This window comes from Argiope bruennichi, chromosome 4 (assembly GCF_947563725.1).
Source record: "Argiope bruennichi chromosome 4, qqArgBrue1.1, whole genome shotgun sequence".
Taxonomy (NCBI): domain Eukaryota; kingdom Metazoa; phylum Arthropoda; class Arachnida; order Araneae; family Araneidae; genus Argiope; species Argiope bruennichi.
Window position 1 is genome coordinate 62,884,251 of NC_079154.1, and position 22,939 is coordinate 62,907,189.

The following is a 22,939-nucleotide window of genomic DNA, read 5'->3' on the forward strand; positions in this document are numbered from 1 at the left end:
TGTTATCTCAACTGAAGAATAAAAGTGTCTAAGAATATGTTTTTGATTTTTTCCCCTTTTAAATTTTATGCATATGGAATGAGCATTGGCAAAACCATTAAAATTAATCATGAAATCATGAAAATCATTGTGTGTAAAAAAAGATATTTTTATTGATTTAAATTGTATTAGAATGACAAATTGTTACATTTTATTGATGGAATAGTTATTTTTAATTTTTGAGAAAATTTTAAACTAGATTTTATGAACCAGTATCACATTCTTATATTTGAAAATTACAACTAAAAAAATAATATTCAGAATATTCATTTTTTTTTTATAAAACTCCAAGTACTCAAGGATGCATAGTGAGATGGCATATAGGTGGATGATATGCATACTTTCTTTAAAATGCTTGTATATGCGATTATAGCATTTCACTACTGATGCATTATTTTTTAACTGGGTATGATTGGTGAACTGCATGTATTTCGTTTTCATTGGGTGAGCACCATTTTTTGTTTTCTGTGTGATAAATCTTTTATTCCCAAAGAAGATATTTTGTGTTGCATGTTCAGGTTTTATTAACCCATCAATCTTCATGATTTATGATCATGACTAGGCTTGAAAATATATAAGATCAGCCAATTTTTAAATTTTTCTGATAATATGTAAACAATGTTTTTTTATTGGTTTGAATTGTTTCCCTTTTAAATTTATATATTAGATGTTTCTGCATTATATATGTGCACTATGCATTTTTTACTAGTGTTGCTGTATGAAAATAACATGATAATATCTTCTCTATCCCTGCTCCTAGTATTTTACAGTGTTAAAAAAATGGCATTTTTTAAATAAAAATGTTTGTTAGATGTTTGGCCATTCTGTTTACCCTGATAAAGATTTAATGAGTGAATTTTCAAATAAAGTTAATTGTAAAATAATAAAACCCAAGGGAGCAGGTTTCTCATTTTATTTTGCAGTTTCTACTGAGAATAGTTAGCCGTTATTATTACTATTTCTATGTTATTATTTTGAAAATGGTAAACTGTTTCGAAAATATTACACTTTTTCATAGGAGCTCTTTCTTTAGTAAATATACTGTAGCACTTATAAAGGAAGCTCATTGATTTTTTGGGGGGAAAGTTGTAGGCCTTCTCTTTCTTTTATGTGCATGTTTTTTTTTTTTTTTTTGCTCTTTCTAAATTTTAATTTTTAATATTGCTTAAACGATTATTCTCTTTGAAGCATGTAGTTTGTATTGTTTGTATTAAGTAATATTTTTGTTAACTTAGTTTAAATTTTTTCTGAAGACAATTTTTTTTTTTTTTTTTTGAAGTCTGAACGTTTTTTTTTTTGATGCTATAATTTTTTTTTCTGTTAATAAATTTTTTTTCAATATGTCATATGAAATTGAAAAACATTTTAAGTTTAAATAAAATAATAAGCATGGCGATCTCTCAGCAATAGAAATTTCATGGACTAGACAAGTTAAGATTCTAGAAACAAAGGAATATAAACAGATAGTAGTATGTGTATGCATGTCAATATTGGAAAAATGATAAAATGTGATTTCTGTAATTCATGTAAACAAGTGATGTTAATTATGATTTTTAAAAACATTTGACATCAATAAATACATTGAATGATTTTACTTTATGTATAAATAATCAGTTGCAATGGTTATTCTCTAACTTTATTTACTACTTAATTAATTGTAATAATCTTGTTTCAAAGTTGCATTGTTTTTGAATCTGTTGTAGCTGTATAAACTCATAATTGCAAAGAGTAATCCAGAATTACTCTTTAATCTTTATAATGGTTCTATATGCAATCTTTCTAGTAGTTCCTGAATGTAATGTAAGGTTTTCTATGTATTCATTTAATAAATATTAAAATGATTATTAACACATTTATTTTAATGAAGATGCATTTTTTTATATGGCATTATATCATATGCATAAAAATTTTAATCATATTATTTTTGATGGAATTTTTAAAATTATTTTTACGGATGTGAACTTCTGTTTTTTCTCTCATGCCAACTTCTCTTATCTATAATATTAGTGACAAAGATCATGTTAATAAAATTCAGCAGAATCAATATATGACACTTCTTGGAAAGTCTTCTCTTAACTTATGAATGCCTATTTAATTTAAAGTCTGTTATTGTTAATTCAAAGTTATGCTGCATCTCTGTTGATTTCTTTTAAATTATGTTCTGAAATTGATTTCAAAATAAATTTAAATTCTGAAAGAAAGAAATTTGTATAGAAAAATTTCAAAAATTGGTAAAAACTCATATAGAAGACTTTTTTTTTTAAAATAATTTTTTTAATAATAATTTTTTTAACTTTTTAATATAAATATTAAAAAGTAAAATAAATAAATAAATAAAATGTAGTAATATATATATACATAAAATTATTTTCAAATTCTTCCTATTACCTGAAAAAATAGAAATTCTCCCATTCTGCAAATACTAGAAAAATTCAAAATGCCTGTACCGTGATTTCATAATCCGACAAATGAGTGGTATTTACCAATGGGAAATTGTTTAGGAGTTTGAAAAAGATTTTAATTTCGGAAACAAGAAAAAAAAATGTATTTGATTTAACTATAGAAGTGAAATGTTACTATCTTATATATAAGATCCTTGATGTTAACACTGGAATAGCAGGAAGAATTTCAGAACTTTTGTCTTTATTAAAACTCTTCATCATAATTTTGTTTGTGAAGAAGCTTTTTGAATGACCTACTAAACAATTTGTATGCTAAATCATTATAGACTATAATTTGTTTGATATCCTTCAGAAATTATTTATGATGCATATTCTCAACTCTCATGGGAAATTACTAATCTGATAGAATTTCAAATTTGGAGCCAAATTTGTGATATAAGACAATTGGAATTTGCATTTTAAGCTGGTCTTGATACTTATGGTTATGGAGGCTTGTCCAAAATATCAGGCAAGGAGGGAAGAAAGAAAACTATTTTTTAAAAAATAAAATTTTGTTTTCATCAAAATTGTGTTTATCCTTTTATAGTAGCAGTGATTTTTTTCTCCTTCTTGTTGTGACATCATCAGAACATGTAAAAAGAATAAGAACGGATATGCATTATGTAAGACATTTTTACATGTTGATAATTTCAGATGAATTTTACTATAGCAAACTGAAATCTCTTATTAAAATGAAAACAGTATACTTTTCAATTAAATTCATTTATAAGAGTCATTTGTTTTTGTTAGAGTATGTAGTTAATATTTTTTATGAGTAATTACTTTTAAGGATATTTTTGCAATGTAATCCATCTTTTCTTTCTGTAGGTGCAGAAGATAGTACATTAAATTCAAAATGGACTCCCAGAGTGCTGCATCAATGTACTCAGTGTGAATACATTTCTTTAAAACTCGGTGATATGAAGCGTCATGTTATGACACATACTGGTGAAAAACCTTTCAAATGTATTTATTGTGATTATTCATCTAATAGACTTGGAAATCTAAAAAGGCATAATCTGATTCATATTGCTTAATAGTTTATGAGTGATGAATTTTTATAATAATTTTACATTGATTAATATGTCAGAATATCCCTTGGACTGGTTTATTTCTGGAGCAAACAATTAAAGGATAATATTTTATAATTCATTTATGTTTTCATATTAGTAGGATTTCTAACAATTATTTTATTTATGAAATTTTTTTGACAGCAATAATATAAAAGACATATAACGGAATTAATACCTAGACTTTTTTATAAGAAAAGGTAACCAGAATTCTTTAAATTATTTGAGAGAAGAAAACAAAATAATTCATATTTTTCTTATTTTTAATATATTATGCATTACTTGAATACTTTTGAAGTGTAATCAGAAGAAATGCATAAATGATGTATTTTTTAAAATTGTTTTTTCTGTTTCTATTAAAATATTAATTTTTTTTTAAAGGAGATTCATCTTACAGTTATATCTGCTTTGAACTGCAGCTTTTAAGATTTGAATTCATCATAGATATATCCAATTCTCTAAAACTATTGACTGTATAATGTTTTAATGAATTTAAAGTGTACAGGTAAATACACTTAATGTTAGCTGTTATGCACCTTTGATTAAAGTTTAAGTTGGCATGTACTCTAAATATTAATTTTTTTGTCAACATTTTATCGTATACTGTGTTTTATTAAAATGACGTAACATAATTTAATTAGGAACTTGAAGACCATTAAGGACTTGAACAACTAAAAGCAGATTTTGATATATTCTTATTAAGCCTTAAGATGACTTTCCTAGAATTTTGTTATTTATTTATTTCATATAATGATGTTCTCTTTTAATTAAAAATATTACTTGATCTGTTTTGTACTGGTTCAATGAACTATTGTGTCAAATCATTTCAGATACAGTACAAGAAATGTTTGTTTTAAAATCATATACAACTGTTTTTTTAAAATCTAAATAATATGAAAATTTTATGATCATATTTTACATAATAATCAGATAATTCTAAAAATCAATGTTTTTGAAATAATATAGCAATTTGACATTCCATTTATATCTTAATTTTTTTTAGATATCTTTTCTGTTTGCTTGTTAACTATTGTTGGTTGTGATGATGTACAACCATTTAATAAAGCAATGATTGATGATGAAAATCAATCATTTAATAAAGCAATGTTTTCCATTCATTGAATAATAATCTGCAAAAAATTGATATATATTTTTTATTATAAAAAAGTTTTTAATTATGAAATTTGTCTCAAACTTTTGTTTCAATATTTTTACTTTTAAATGCATTTTATATTTTTAACACATTTTTCTAATTATTTCCATTTTATATGTTTCATTTGCAGATGCAATAATATGCATAAAATATAGATCGATGAAACTTCATTGTTGTCCTCATTGTGAATACAGAGCAATTAGACTGAGTGATGTGAAGCGCCACCTTTTAACTCATACTGGTGAACAACCTTTTGAATGCTCATATTGTGGTAAAAGTTTTAGTCAGAAGTGCAATCTTACAACACATATGTTAATTCATACTGGTGAGAGACCCTTCAGTTGTCCTGTTTGTGGCAAAGGTTTTACGCAGAAATTTACATTAAAAGTTCATATGCACAAGAATCATAACTGTAACTTTTGAATTTATCAGAAGCAGTAAAGGAACTGCTTGACTGTGAATCACAATGTTAATCAAAAAACATATTTTCTATGTATATAGTTAAATTGCTTCTTTTGCTGTAAATAGTATGTCAAAAATAATTATCACAAACGTTTACAATGATACAACCAGTTAAAATAAATTTTAGCAGCTATTTGTATATTTATTTATTTATTGAAAATAATGCTTGATAAAGGTGAATCAAATGGTTCCACTACATGGTATATTGAAAGCTGTGCACCATAAAACAACTTAACTAGATTACTGTTGTTTATAAGCATTCTTTTTTTGTTATATATTTTGCATTCCTGTTTCTGGAAGAATAGTCCTATTTGTTTTGCTGTTTCCCCTTGGACCCATTAAAGATGCTACAGAATTTTTGTAAATTCTAAGATTTCATGTTTTTTTATACAAAAAAAAAAAAATGAAAATGATGAATTATTTTAACACAGAGTTTAGTTAAAGTGTATTTTCATTTTGATATTGGAAAGTAAAAACACACTTCCTGAATTTTAATTAACAAACCCGAAAAAAAATGCTATACTACTTCAGTGTGATGCCTTTGTTGGGATTGTTGAAAATGATATAAATTAAATTCACAGAAATTGGTGTTTAATTTTACATATGCAGGGGAATTTTAATTAATTTAGGGCATGGTGTAGGAAATAACTGTTTGAAAGATTAAATGTAGTAACGATAATATATTTCATTCGTATCATTACAAAATAATGTAAATTAAAATATTGTTTCACAAAATGGAATGATTTCAATGTCAGCATCTTCTTACAATTTAAAAAATTCGGCTCAAGCCTTAACAACTTATAACAATTTATTTGCTGATGCAAAATTTTTTCTTCTTGTTTCTGATTACATACATATTTTTTTATTCCTTGTCTTCTAAAATATTCTTTATTATTCTATTACCTTCAAAATTTGAGTCTTTTTTTTATTGAGCAGATGCCTTTTGTCAAACTCACAGTTGTCTTTAGTTTTCTGATGGTTCTAATGGTTTACACATTAAGTTAATTGATTATCAGCAATTTATGCTGATAGTCAATGAACTTAACATGGGAATATGTAATAATGATTATGGGAATATGTAGTAATAATTATCATCATTACTATCAATTCCTTATTGCAATTACCTGGTCAGATTGGAAACTTATATTTACTTGAGTGACCTAATCAGTGTCTGGCATTGTTTTTATATAATTTTTGAAAGAAAGTGGGCAAATTTTCCTTTTTTTGAATTTTGGATTTGTATTACATCATAAAATAGAAAAATTTGAAATAGAAGAAGGAAATCAGGAACAATGTAAATTTGAGTTTTCTTAAGAGGAGGTATTCTTGTAATCTTCATGAAAAATGCTTGAAAGATAACTAACAATGATTATTCGAGTTGAATTTAGATGAAGAGAATCTTATTATAGTTATTATATTTACATTAAATTTAATAACGTATTGGTTCATAACTAGTTGTATTCATTACCGAAATGATATAAAAAATTATTTATGTAAAAAATATGAAACAAAATGTATAAAATCATGTGTATAAATTTTTAAAACTATTTCGTATACTTTTATTTAATTATGACTTGTTAAATCAAAAGTGAACCATATAACAAAAAATATTTCTATATATTATAATACACAAATTAAGAAAAAAAGAGTTTCCCTTTTAACATTTCCATATATTTTGTATAATAGTCTAATACATTTTGTATATTATTCTTGTTTATTACTTCAATATATAGTGTGCAATTTTGAAAGATACCTCTTTCAAAATCTGATTTAATCCAAAATTTGATACATCTTTAAGTTTGATGTCAGAAACTACATATTAAGATTATAAGACTAGTTCATTCCATTTCATAATTATAATTTTGCATACATAGACATGCAAACAAATCATGTTAATAAAGTGTATTTAAGAACTACGAAGTTCTGTAAAATGGAGTTTTATCAAATTCTTGATATATGATTGCCCAAAATGAAACTTTGTGGAAGAGAAAGTAAAAAGTACCATTATTTTGTAAGGGTTCATAATTCTTACATTTAATATCAGTTGATGTTCTATATATGTAGTTCTTTAAAAAGAACTTTGATTCAGAACAGCAGGTTCTGCCAAGACTGATTTGTATCAAATAATTTTCTGCTGATTTCATCCTTACTCTAGTTATATATGGATTTCAAATTCTAAATATCTGCTATAATTTTTTTTGTAAAAATTAATAATGAATCTCTATTTAAGTTATAGCAAATTAAAAAAAGCCAGAAACTACCATCACAGCTTTTGAGATTTTAATTTTATTGCTCCATCCTTAAAATTTAACTGAATTAAAAGATAACAAAACACAATCGATTGCAACACAGAATTGTTTGTTGGCAAAGTTCTAACAGTGTTAATAAAATAACTTTCCTTTTTTAAAATTTTAATCCCACTATTAATTAAAAATACATTTAAAAACATTCTATGTTATTTTAATATTTCATATGGGTATAGTTTTATTTGGATTAATCTATATGAGTTTTTTTTCCTGCTTTGTAAATTTCCTTATGCTGTTCAAAGTTTGGTCGATGTTACTTTAGTCCTATGTACATATTACAAACACTGTTAATTTTTATTGTTTATGAGTGAATATTTAATAAGTTTATGAGTGAATATTTAATTTGCGATATTACTTTTAAATTGTTTAAATATTTTAATATATAATTGTATTTTCTATATTGGAGAAAGAATTATTTTTTGTTTAAATTAGCTGTGCATGTTTTTTTTATAAAGTTTGAATATTTTATGTAAATATTTCATTAAAAATTTTATGTTTATATGTGAAGCATCAGTGCATAAAGATACATCAGAATTATAGATTTATGGAAATATTTGCCATTTGTTTAGATTTTCTATTCTCAAATTTCCAAATTTATAATAAATATTATATAAAGGCATCTGCAAATTTCTATTTTGTGGGGTATAAATAAGTTCTCTTGCAGGAATTGATAAAATTAGCCTACATTGCTGTATTTCAAGTTGTAAATGTCAATATAATTTTTTCTGGGAAGAAAGGAAGAGAACATTGGTAAAGTGTTAATATGCTATTTATTCAATATTTTTTGTTTCTTATTCTTTTTTTTTGTCATTATATTATAATTTCATTTGTTTTAAACCATTAAAATATTGTGTTTTTTATTTCATTATTTATATCATAATAATTTGTGCATTTAAATAATATTTGTAAAAAACTTCAAAATGATTGAAGGTTTTAGAAACTTCTTGCCATTGTAGATAAAATAAAAAATATTTATAAGTGAATTGTAATTTTTTTGTAATTAGTTATACTAATCAAAGGAGCAGTTAAGTATTAATGCAATGCCATGCCATTTCAATGTGTAATATCGTTAATGTGTAATATTGTTTATAATTGTATAATTGGATTCTATTAATAATTTTATGTTTATAAATCATTATATGTTAATATCTATAGATCTTGTATAATTTATGAGATTGATGTTTCTGAGTATTTTTTATACTTAATACTATTCAGATTTTTTTTACTTTTAATTTTATTTTATAATGCAATTTTAAATGTTGATTTTATAGCCAAGTACTTAAAAAAAGAAATCCCCCCTTTTTTTTTTTCATTAGAACTGAAAAATATTTAGCTACATCTGTTTTAATTGGTGTTTTTTTATTGAAATGGCAACAAGTGGCTCTAATTTGCTTTTAGTTCTTAGAGTAATCTGGTGTATTTTCCAAACTTAATGCATAGCTCTAATGTATGTGCATGTAAATTAGATTATTAAGTTATAGAGGTGACACTATAGTTTCATCAGGATCCATTGGACATTATGATGGTCATTAGTTTTACTTGATGGTTTTTCTTACAATGACATAAACTAATTGGTTTTCATTTGATGTTCGAATGTATCAGATGCATACATATTAGAATTCTAAGGAAGAGATTTGAGCAATATTTTTGATGAAAAATTGAAGTCCTTTCAATTAAATACGAATGATTTCTTTCAGAAATATATTTTCAAAGATGGTTATAAAAATACAATAGAATTTTCTTGTTGATCAAATAAAGATGATGATTTTTTATAGTTTTGACTCATTTTATTACAGATATTTGATATAAACTCATGAATCTTTATTTGGTCAACTTATTTGGTTATGAAATTCATTTTTTCTATTCAAATATTACTCCCTAACATAATAATGGTTTAATATAGGAAAATATTTTACTCTAATAAAAAGTAAGACCTAATGCATATAAAAGAAAAGTTCACAATTTTGATTTATGGATACACAAATTATTTTTAATATTCATATATATATATAATCTGTTTAGGTTTGGAAGAATTCTCTCAATGCACAGAGAAGATTGTTAAACATCATCAATGCCCACATTGTCAATATTCTTCACCTAGATTGAGTGATTTGAAACGGCATATTAGAACTCATACTGGCATTCGTCCTTTTGAATGTGCTTTGTGTGGCAAAAGATTCAATCAGAAATGTAGTTTGACACGCCATATGTTGACTCATTCTGGAGAATTATCTGATCAAATGTTATGCACATGGCAGAAATTTCCTTGATAACACTTTCCTAAACTAAATGCAAAATTTACTGAGATTAGAATGCATAATTTCATATTTATCTTTTATTTTGATTCAATTGGTTGCTATGTTTATAATATAAATAGTGTACCTATATCTGTGACTATTCAGTCAATAAAATAAAATAATGAAGTTGACTGTTAAATAATAACTGATGTAGCAAGATTTTTTTTTCAAACTTTACTTAACTTGTATTTGGCTTTATTGAGAGAATTAGGAAAAGATATCATGAAGTTAAAATGCAATTTAATGGGATCATAAATTTTTCTTTCAGTGAAGAACTTATATATGCATTGGTTGTCCATTCTTATCATGGCACAGTAGCTAATTTCTAAACCTTTAAGGATATTTAGTTTAAAAAATGAAGAATTATATATTATATTGTTGGAGCTAATAAATGTATATCTCAAAAAGTTATGAAATTTAACTTTTTATGCAGTTCCTCAATCCTATTAATCATATATTTAGTAAAATAGTTTTGATACTATAACATTTTAGGCAAATAAATATTATTTTGTGATGGATTGAAAGCATTGAACATTTTAGATGAATTTAACAGCTAAATCTGCTGCTTAGAGAGAGATCTTAAAGTAAAGGATCATTTGCAAATTGAAATCATGCAGTCTTTTGTTTAAAGTTTTTCAAATATTTTACATAAAAGAGAATTATTATCAATTTGAAAATATTTTTGATATATTATAATTTTTTAATCAATCTTATTCTTTTAGTTCTTTTATTTAAAGAATAGGCTCTAATTTGTAGAATTTGTGCTTCATAAGACTATTAATATTTTTTATACTGTATTTAGCCAAAAGTTTACATTTTGTGTTGAAGATTGTATAACATTTGATATTAGTAAGAAAATTAAAAATATTCATCTACTTGTACAGATTTTTTGAATTAAAAAAGTGTTCTGTGTGTTAACACTTTTGTTACTATTATATACTTTGTATATAATAGCACATGGGCAAGAATTAAAGAATTTAAAGTTTTTGAATATGATTGATTTTTAGTTCAGGCCTTTAGAGTCATTGACTATCATTGCATCTTAAGTATTATTTTATTTTGTAATAAAAATTATTTAATTTTTTTCATTATATTTTTTATTAAATAAGATATATTATTATTTATATGCAAGGTGATTATTTATTTTATATTATTGAATATATTCTATTGAATATATAAACCAATAGAAAATAACAATGATATTTTTAATTTCAATCCAAATATATAATTTTCCATATTGTTCATATCCTATTTTGATTAAACAGCTATATTTTGGTTTAATCATAAAACAGTAGTTATTTTTAAATGAATGTTTTAGGTTGTCAACAGTTTTTTATTAAATATGGCTGACAGGGTCAGAAGACCATATACTCAGTTAGAATTTGTAACTTTTTCAAAAATTCATTTCTTCACAATATTTAAAATGTAATTCTGCCCATCACTGAAAGCATTTTCTAATTGGAACTATATATCTATCTCTAATGGTTTAGAAATTATCTTTTGGACCACAATAAGAGTGAGCACTCTTTATATATATATATATATATATATATATATATATATATATATATATATATATATATATATATATATATAATATGAGATAACTGCATGAATGAATATTTCAGAGATTCAGTAAAACTTTTGAATGAATATTCTGTAAAAAGTATTTTTCATTATTCATTGTCTAAAAGTGTCTTCCATGTGAATTTTTTTTCTTTCTAATTCTTTCCATATACTTACCCCCCACCCCCACAATTCCAGATTTAAGAAATTTTCAAATGAATACTAAAAGTATCTACTTCCTTTTTCATTTAATGCTATAATTGAAAATAATCATAATTTAAATATCTAGTTTGTGAGAAAGATTTGAATGGAATGCACTATTGCTGCGTAGTAATGCATAATTCAAACAAAGCAGCTCTGAATAATGAATATATTTAATCTTTGACTACTTATGAATTTCATGTTTAAACTAAAGTAATAGAAATGAGAGAGTGCAGATGAAATCAAAAGAATAAAATTTAGTGTAGGGAATTCTTTTTGCTGTATAAAATTCTATTGATGGAAGATAATTTTTTAATTGAAATGTACATCAAAAATTTATTATTATCTATTGTTAATACTTACCATTAATATGAATCATTGTACTGCATTTGCAATAATTGCTATAGAAGTTTGACTAAACAAAATTGCATTTGTGATTCATGCATTTCATCTGCAAATAATTTTTAGAAAGCTGAAATTCATTTTGTAAAATAATTTGTTGAGTTAGATTTGTGTTACTAAAACAGAAATATGGTAATGTAAATACGTCTTCAAATAGTCTTTTAAAATTTATAGTTGCATATTTTCCTGTTCCATTTTTTTTATGCCTATTACATAATTTTTCGTGTACTTCCAAATGGATGTACTCTTTTGCTATAAATTTATTAGTCTAAATAACTTAATGACTAATTGGTTGTAAGTTTCAAAATATTTCATTTTCTCCTCCAGTGCAGCAGATTGATATGAAATGCATCAAAATTGTCAAGTTTAGGATTTATATAATTTGTGTCTGAAGCACTATATAAATTTTGCCATATTACTTGCTTTTAAATATTTTTAGTGATAAAGCAGGAATTATTCTTAATAAATTTGCATGTTTTATTGGCTTTTTCTTCTTTCATTCTTATGAAATTGAAATTTTTAAAAATTAGTCATGAGGTTTAAATATTCATAGAAATTTAAAATAAAGGGATGCAGTGCATTCAGTGTATAAAAATAAACGAAATGTTTATTCAATGATGACTATGAATAAATTCATCCCTCCGCCTTAATTATTTGTGCATTTTAAACTGCATGTTTTACAATATTAAATATTTCAAATTGCAATTATAAATATCTTAGATATGAAATTATTTTTGATTTGTTTCTCATGTTTTTTTCTCTGTTTGAATTATAAAATTATTTGTATCTATATTTTTTTCACATTTAATATGCAATGGTGAAGTAAGATATATGAATGGACATAAATGAGTTACACATACTGTATTTTTTAAATACATGAATAAAAATATGGAGTATTATTCATTAATTTATAGTTTTATTTTTTCCACAGATGGTGAATATTATTTCAGCAGCTGTAAAGATATTTCCAAGCGGCATCAGTGTTCTTTTTGTGATTATTCTTCAAATAATCTGAGTGATGTTAAGAAACATATTTTAACTCATACTGGAGAGAGACCACACATTTGTTCTGTTTGTTCAAAAAGTTTTTCTCGGAAAGATGTCTTAAAAATTCACATGCGTATTCATACTGGAGAATTTCCTTTCTGCTGTCCTACTTGTGGTAAACGTTTCAATCAGAAGATTTCCTTAAGGTATCATATGGTTACTCATGAAAAGAAAATCAACTCTAGAAATATTTTAAAAATTTAGTGATAACTTTTCAAGGAATATTATGTATGCTTTTTATATTTTTAGAATTTGATTTGTCATTTATTTGTGATAATATGCTGAAATTACAAAAATTATTGTGTGCCATTAGCATTAAATTGTTAAAAAAAATCTAAAATTGTTTTTAGTAACTTTTTTCTCATTTAAAGCTTATTTTAATCGAGCAATGATATTGTCAAGAATTTGTTTACACACATCAAAAATATTGGGGGAGGGATGAAATTCAAACTTTTTTACTTTTTTTCCCCGTATGTAAAGTGAAGGCATATTTTTGCAAAAATAAAAATGGTGAAAATTGTTTTAACTTTATTACTAATTAGTTATGTTTGTACAGTACTGTGCAAATTAATTGGGACAAACAGATTTTTTAAGAAAATTGTTCCTTTCTCGGGGATTTTCTGCCTCAAACCATTTTCAACTGCATTTTCTTAGAACGCGTGACTGCCCTTGACTAGTCTAAATCGGTTTGACCACGCGATCATGACATGTCGAAAATTTTTCCCTTCAGTTGCTGTAAAAAGTGGTCACTTGTGTGAATTGTCTCCTTCTGATGTGTATTAAAAAAATGGATATCACTCCCAGGAAAAGGACTAGAATTGTTACCCTTAGTCAGCATAGTTCTATGAATGCGAAGATATTGCTGCAGTAATTGGAGTTGGAAAATACAGTGTTTCTAGGATTATTAATCAGCAAAAGAATTTTGGGACAGTGTCTCCAAAATGAAAGAGTAAATGTGGATGCAAGCGCAAGACCACACTTCGAACGGACAAATTTCTTGTACGAAATAGTACAATGCATCCTTACAAAACAAGTAGAGGTCTTCAGAGAGAATTATTAGCTATTGGTGTGAACGTGGATTCATTGACAGTTCGACGAAGGCTTATTGAAGCTGATAGATTTGCAAGAAAACCAATCGAAAAACAATTATTAACATCTGCAATGAAGAAAAAACATTTCAATAGGGACAGGGAATATCAATCCTGGACTGCACAAGATTGGAAGAAGGTTGTATTCAGCAACAAAACACATTTTCTTCTGCAAGGGTTTCGATCAAGATTTGTCAGGCGAAGTGGCGGAGAACCCATCAGGGAACAACATCTTATTCAAACAGTTAAGAACCTCAGAAACAGATGTTTTGCAGTTATTTTACTTCTGAAGGACCTGGCAGCGTAGTACCAGTTGAAGGGATGATGAACTCTAAACAATACATTTCTATAATAGAAAGTAAAATTGTGCCTATGATGCAAACGCTCGCTGATAGCGTTGGTATCTTTCGACAAGATCTTGCTCCATGCCATACTTTTAAGCCAACAAAGAATTTTTTTCTAAAACAGAAAATAATGGTTTTGGATTGGCCTGGTAATTCTCCTGATGTAAATCCCACCGAAAATTTGTAGAGCATTGTAAAGAGACGTCTGAGTAAAATGGACTGCTCACCAAAGAAAACAGTGATTGAGAATGTTATAAAAGTTAGGTTTCGTGATGACGAGATCAAAAATTTATGTTCTAATTTAGTGGAATCCATGCCAAACTGTGTACAGAATCTCATTCAAGCTAGAGGAGGACATATTTTGTATTAGATTGCTATACCGTGCATATAAGTTAACCTATACTAATTAAACAACATTTGTGAAAATTTTTGTGTTTGTCCCAATTAATTTGCGCAGTACTGTACTTGTTTAGTAGGAGATTTATATTAAATTGTTTTTTAAAAATATCACCTGATATGTTTTTATACTCTTTTTTTTTACCTTTTTAATTTTTATTGTAAATTTTTTAATAGTTTAATTGTACATGGACATTGTTTTTGAATTATAATAAAGAAATTTAACTGTGGTTGTGAAAGTTTTAATTATTGTAATTTATTTTGCATTTGCCAGAAGCTTTTATTTTAGATTAATAAGGCTTAAGTAGTTTAATAATATGCATAATTTGTAAGTAATACTATTGGAAATGTACATATATATAGTTTTTGCATATGTATGAAAGTTATATATATAATATCTAAAAAATAACAAATGAAAACAATTTTTTTGTTATTGTCAAAATTTTCATTTATATTCCTTTTAATTTTAAGATCTCAGATTCAATTGCTTAATTTTTTTCACTACTCTTACTTTAATTTGAGGCATATTATTATGATGAAGCTTCACTCTGATAACCAATTTTAAGTCTGTAGCAGCAGACTCGTTACTTCTGATTTCTATAAACTGAACTTTTGAATGTGATTTATATGCATGAAAGTTATTGTAATAAAATAGTTTATACATATAGATTGTTCCTTCAATCTACATAATATTTAGTGTTTCATGATTTTGTTTTTTTGCTTTATAATTAAATGGAAATTTTAAGAAAGTATAATTTTCCTATTAGCTTAAGGGAGTAGAAATTTTTCTGTTTGAATATTTTATTTTTACTGCTTTTTCATATATTGATACATATATTTTGGAACTTCCTTGTGTAACATTGTTAGTTTTTGGGTGATTATTTATTCAGGAAATCCTTTTTTCTTGAAGCAGTTTTAATGCATATGATTTTATGAAATCATTCTGAATATTTATTACCTAATATATTATCATTAATGGCAAAAAAATGTATTCAGATTTTTTGCTGTTGCTTTTATGTAAGTTTGATGCCCTTTTGGATATTGAGTGATAATGTTTGCATAGACAGACAGTATTCACAAATAAAGGAATGTTTAATAAATGCAATAGTATTTGCTATGTAATGATAGGTATTCGGAAGTTGAGCTTTATCAAACTATTCAGCTAAGAAAGTTTGAAATGCAATTGGATAACTGCTTATTTTACAAACAATGCATATTTCATATATGTTTAAATATATTTAAAAAAATGTAAATACAATCAAATTAGATAAAGAGAACAATTTGTTGTTCAATAACGTATAACTTGCAAATAATAAATTTTTGCTTTGATGTTTTCATAATTACCATTTATTCAAATTTTAACTTACTGTAAATTTTTGAGACTACAAGATGTTTATAATATGGTAAACTTGGCAATTATTTTCTAAATGTAGAAATATTAAAAAGGTAAGTGATCTTGTAAATAGTTTTAAGTAATTTTTAATAAATTTTAAATTTTATTTTCTAATAATTAAATTTGATGTTATTACAAAACTGTATTCTCATGTACCATATAAATCATATTATTATTTGAAATATTTGAAACCTTGTCATATTTTGAATTCTTGATAGTTAAAACGAATTTTTTGAACTTGAATATTTTTGACTCGATAAAGTAGAAGAATTTTTTTTTTTATCAAAACATTCAGTTATCTTGCAACCTATTCATTCATAATCATTTACCTCTATGGGATGCTTTTATATTTTTGTAGCATTGAGTAATAAAGAGATTCCTTTTATTTCAGAAAATATGATGATAATTTGAAGATAATATAATCCTCATTAATATTGCTCTGTTTAGTTTTTAAGGCTTTTATTTTTTGATAGGTGTTAAGAGTGTTAAAAAAAATGAAAATAATTTTTAATTATAATTATTTATTAAATAATTTATAAATTTATCCAGCTCCATTGAAAAACTTTTAATAATTAAAGTACTGAAATAAGGATATTATTGAATTATTCAGATTCCATTTTAAAATTAAGAAAATATACGTAATTCTTCCCAGTATATAGTTAATAAAAGTAAAGAATGTCATAACAGAAAATGGAAACACAAGTGTTTGAAACTGAAATAGTTATTATTTTCATTTTTATTTCTTTAAATACATGTTATTACCTTCATCTGAAATATTTTATTAGTACTTTTGTAAAATAGGATTGGCTGATTTACACACAGACCACATTATATATATATATATATATATATATATATATATTCATGCAGTATTATGGAAAGCTTTAAATTTTTATCCTAATGGATAATTATATTTAATAATTTACAATAAAATTTTTTTATAAGAGTCAAGACTAGTGGGATTTGAGTTTTAAAGATTAAAGCAGAAAGCTTGAAAAAGAGACAGTGAGAAAATATTTTAAATTTCTACAAATTTTAGAATTTGCTGATATAACATTTTAGATTCACTGATTAAAATAAGAATTAAAGAGATGAAACTGAAAAGTTGAAATAAAGTCTGTGTTTTGTGTGTATATATATATATATATATATATATATATATATATATATATATATATATATATAGAGAGAGAGAGAGAGAGAGAGAGAGATCAATGATGAAGAAGGAAGGTTCCTTTCTACTGCATTTTCTTATAATAGAAGCAGTTCTGAGATCTCTTGTCTCTTTGTATGGATCCATTTAAACTTTTTAATTTCCTTTATATATTTTTATTTACAAATTTGTACTTCATTATTTTATTTGAATTATCTTATAATTTCAGCAATTAATTCATTTATATATTTTGAAAGGTTCTTGACATCACCTTTGAAAATCATATTATCATGCTGTGTTTTTGTTAATAAAAAGCTAAATTATATTATCAGAGAAAGTTTTCTTATCTGTAGTATTATTTATTGGATTTTTAAAAATACCCTTTTTTTTTTTTGTTAAATCTACATCTACATATTTCAAGTATATATGGTAAAACCCTGCTAAATTTGAAGCTTGCAATATTGCATTCATTTTCTCTATACACAATGTTCATAGAGATAGTTCTATATGTAATCTCTATTGAAAAGATCATTCAAGCATTGCTTTTCATATTTTTAATACAAATGCTTTAATTTTTTTTTGTAGAATATGAGCATTTGTTAAAAAAGTAATATCAATTTTTTTACCTGTAATTTTTAAATTTTAATAAAGGAGTATGTAATTTTTGAAACAATATCTGTATAATTTATTTACATGACATCTTATATACCTATGAGCATATTTTGTTTGATGGTTTATTTTTTTAACTGATGAAATGAGTTTTTAGTGAGTATTATCTAGTACCATTTTGGGAATGAATTTATATAATCTAAATAAAAATAAGCATGAATGAAATTCATTTCAGATTGAATAAAAAGAATTTTGTTTTTGTTTCTTTCCAAGCTGATTTAAGTTATTTTTCCTTTTTTTTTTTTTTTGTGTGTTTACCTATTATCGTGTAAGTTTATGTGATTTCTATTTTTTTTTCTTCCTTTTTTACCATTTTTTTTTATTTTAAAATGAGAATGTAAATAAATTTTAATAATTTATTTGCATAATTTTGATTGTGATATAAGATGACCTAAATGTTTATTTAATTTTATTTACAAGGTACAGAATTATCTCATTATCATATTTTATATTCATCTCTTATTATTGTTTTCTTTTCTTGATACCTTGTTAAATAAAAGTTAAGTTTTTTGCTATTATTATGTATTTTTTTCAGATGCTGAATTTTATTTTTCAAGGACTAAGTTTCTTAGATGTCCTCACTGTGAATATTCTTCGCCATTTTTGAGTTACTTGAAGCGTCACATTTTTACACATACTGGAGAACGTCCTTTCAAATGCCAGCTGTGTGATAAGTGTTTCTCTCAACAAAGTAACTTGAATGTACACATGTTGACTCATAATGGGAAACATCCTTTCTTTTGTGTTGTTTGTAAAAAAGGATTCTCTCATAAATCCAGTTTATACCGGCACATGCATACTCATGCTGGATAACCTTTCTTTTATTTTATGATATCATGACCAGATATCATGAATCACTAGGAATAGTTCAGATTTTTAACTCTTTGCCCTAAATTAGAATTAAATTTACTTAATGTTGTATAAATAAATAGTTTTTTGTTGTTGAAATGTTAAGAAATCATTATTTTATTGTTTTAGAACTATGAATCTTTCATTTTTATTTAATTGCCATCTAATACCCCTTAATCTATTGAAATTATTCCTTTGATTGAAATTCCTAAAATGTTATTGTTCTGTATTTTATCTCAGTTTCAATAAACAGTTATCAATTTTTTCTTTAAAAGTTGTTACTTGAAATTTTTAATGAGTCATTGATCTTTAGTTCATTAGTTAGTTTAGTTCATTTATAAGCCTATAATATTGTTTTAAATTTGAAGTTTATACTTTAATATCATTATAAATTTTTACTGTACATTTTCTTAATGGTTAAAAACAAAGTGATAATTTAAACTGTTTCTTGTAAATAATTACTTTGGGAAAGCATTAAAAAAATGGGCAATTCAAATATATCAACTTGTTAGTGAATACAAAATTTTAAATACAAGGTGAACAAATTGAATTGAAAACTGTCTCATATAGAAGAATAATAGTTTTTATATGCCCTTTCTGTTTCAAAAAGAAAATAGTTATAAATTTTTACTTTAGATTGATTCATTTGAAATAATGAATGTAGACTGAATTGTTTAAGTATAATGTTCATCTTTTTGTGTGTTTCCTATTCAATTTGTATGTAGTTTGGTGTAACCAAATTTGTTCTTGCAAAAAATGGTTTGTGTAAAATGAGAGTTATCAATCAGTAGTCACGAGTCACATCTCTACATAGTAGGTTAACAAAGTTATATCTTTCTTTTGTTACCTTTTATGCTTGATATAGTTTTATGTCCTAATGATTTTCATTTTCACAACTTAATTAGATTATTTTGGATTTTCTAAAAGAAAGACATTAAGAATTCTTGTATATAAATTTGTTTCTGTAGATATGCAGTGAAAATATTCATTTCATATAAAATCTTTTGACAAAATTTGCAGTATTTACATTCTGATGAAAATAGGGACAGTTACAAAAGTATTTTTTTACAATGCTTTCCTTTTTTTTTTTTTTTTTTTTTTTTTAACTTTAGATAAGATGGGTAGCTTTATATGGTTAAAGCATTTTGCATCATGAACACCATTTAAAAACAGTTTTTCCTTATTTAAAATGAATTAAATATTAATGTTAAATTCCCATTGAAAATAAATCTTTTTTTATTTTATTTATATAGATGATTTTGGAAAGTATATGATCTAAAAATCTAAGCAAACATTAGTATTTTATGAACAAAGCAGTTTTGAATTAAACAGAGGAAGCATCTGAGTGTTCAAAATGTAATTTAATTGATTTAATATTGTTTATATTTTCTAATATACTAATTTTTTGGATGTTTTTTATGCTGTTGGTCTTTTTTTCATTTCATTTAAAAACTTGCTTTAAGAGGAAAGAAAAAAGTTATTATATATAAAAGAATTATATATTATATAGAATAATAATGATAAGAAGTTAAATTTTTCTTTCATTATTGATAGTTATTTGTTTATATATGAGATGTATATTTTACCATAATTGATTTGTTTGAATGTCCAAAAATAGTAGTCATTCAATGCATTTATTATTGAGTAGTGTTTTTTTTTAAAGAAGATTAAAATATTTTATATATTTTCTGGAATATTAATATTATTTTATGGGATTTCTAAGTTCTTAAATTTTTGGTTCAAATATTTTTTTTTTATTACATATTTTAAAAGTACTTTGCTTTTGTTTTAATCTTAAGAAATACTGATGTGAACTGAATCTTAGAATTTTTGTTAGCAGTTTATGAAGTGTTTTGAAGGTATAGGTGTTCTTATTTCTAGCTGAACTATCTTATAACTTATTTATTTCATTTTTAATGAATAATGTGGGCAAGTGGATTTTGAATTTCTGAATTTGTTTTTCATAGAACTTTAACAACTATCTAATTTAGTGTACCTTTTCTTGGTAAGATTATATAATTGCATAAAGATACTTTACTTTAGAAATTTTCTGTCTATTCATTTTCATTCTGGAAAAATTGCATTTAATTATGCTCCAATAGAAATTTTATCTTATATTATATATATATATATATATATATATATATATATATATATATATATATATATATATATATATATATATATATATATATATATATATATATATATATATATATATAATAAAATTATTCTTCTCTTTATTTTTAATAGCTTTAATTCATAACTGTATAAAATTTGGGATTATGTGAGGTGGAAAAAAAGCATGGTATGCTTATAACTTATTTCAAAAAATAATTTAATATTTATTTATATTTAAAATATTATGTTTTTTTAAATTTAATAGTAAATGTTTGAATGCATCAGTTTTATAGTAAACTCCCAGACACTATTATTGCTTAATTATATATTATTTTATTTAATTTTTCAATAGTTTTTATAAATTAACTGAATTTATAATTCTTTATCTATTGTAATGCATTAATTGCATATATTTTAAATTAATTATTTGGTTTTCCATAATTATAGAATTAATTTTTATTGTTATGAAATTTAAATGTCATTTTTCAAACTAGCATACAGAAAAACATACTTTTAAAGATTATTAATAGGAATGAAATATTGAAAATATAATTAAGATTTTTCAAATTTAATTATTATATGTGTGACATTATGTCATGAGCTTCATATTTGAATTCAATAACTAAATGCATAAAGTAATGTATGTTAGGTTGGCTGCTTGCAACTAAAAAGTTTTGACCAAGAGAATTAATCCTAATATATGGTTATTGCATAAGGAAGTTTAGCTAATGGAGTATTTAATTTGAAACTAAATCACATTTTCACTTTTAGCAAATATTGGTGAAATGCTACATTATTTTACAATATTAGTGTGGTATAAATTTATTCCTTTAACTGAAAATTTCATCTCTTGTTATTTTTGTGTTAACAAGCAATATCATATTATATATAGTATTTCATTGTTAGGAAATATTTTATATAGCTTTATTTAATAGGTTCATCAGCAAATTATTTTTAAGCTTCAAATTTTAATAGATATATTTCTAGACTATTTTAGAAGCTTTATGTCATTCTGTTTATTCTATCAAACTCCCTTATTTTTTTTGTCAACACCTACAAAATTTGCAAAAAATGGATATATTCTGCTGTTTTTAGTCTTTTATATAACCTAATTTCTAACTTAAAATAACCTTATCAAAATTTGGCATTTTTGATAAGGCAATTTTTCTTCATGTTAATAGTATATTTTAAATATAAATTTAATGTCTTACTGATTCTTCTCAGAATTAAGTAAATATATCACTTACTTTTTTAAAATTTGCTTTGCAAATATTGATCTGTGTTAAGGACAGAAGTTTAATATTACTATTTTGTACTTTTAATATTTTTTTATTAGTATTGATAGCAGATCAAATTATAAAAACAAAAACATATCTGTAACTTTAATAGTAACTGTTATCAATAAGTTTTTTTTTTCCCAGAATTCTTATGTTTTTGTATTATTCTTTGTGATACATTTAATATTCGTTCAGAATTCGTACCTATCTGTATTCTTGTCGAAAAATATATTTAAAACACTTTTTTAAAAAATTGTTTAGTTATAGATAAAAAATTCATATGCAAAAAAAAAAAAAAAGTGTATTATTGGAAAGATAATATTTTGTGAATTTTAAGATGATGTGAAAATCATTTTTGTACTGTAAAATTTGTGAAGTTACATGGAAAATGGCAAAATTTTTCTTAGTTTTTCATTAAAATTCTAATTAACATTTAAAAAAAGTCACTGCAAGCTGCACATTCCCACTTTTTAAAGTATATATTTTGCCAAATTTAGTAGTACTAGCCCAATTGGTCTAGCCTGTCGAATGCCAATGCACAGACAAACAGACAGACACAAACAAACACATGTTCAACTCTATTGTAAGTAAAGATAACAATGATAGAGTTGGTAGATTTTAGATTTTGGATGGATAGAAGAGGCCTTTCAACATCAAATGGCAAT

General features: G+C 24.3%; 1 protein-coding gene across 1 annotated transcript in view; it reads left to right on the top strand.

Annotated features, from left to right (window-relative positions):
• The window catches only part of LOC129966316 (gastrula zinc finger protein XlCGF57.1-like), a 37,257-nt gene that overhangs the window by 9,358 nt on the left and 4,960 nt on the right, over nt 1–22,939 (top strand). The window contains exons 3-7 of the mRNA XM_056080735.1: nt 3,309–3,446; nt 4,834–5,028; nt 9,494–9,640; nt 12,869–13,130; nt 18,585–18,718. Of these exons, the coding sequence (XP_055936710.1) occupies nt 3,309–3,446; nt 4,834–5,028; nt 9,494–9,640; nt 12,869–13,130; nt 18,585–18,718 (876 nt within the window). The remainder of the gene's footprint in view (nt 1–3,308; nt 3,447–4,833; nt 5,029–9,493; nt 9,641–12,868; nt 13,131–18,584; nt 18,719–22,939) is intronic.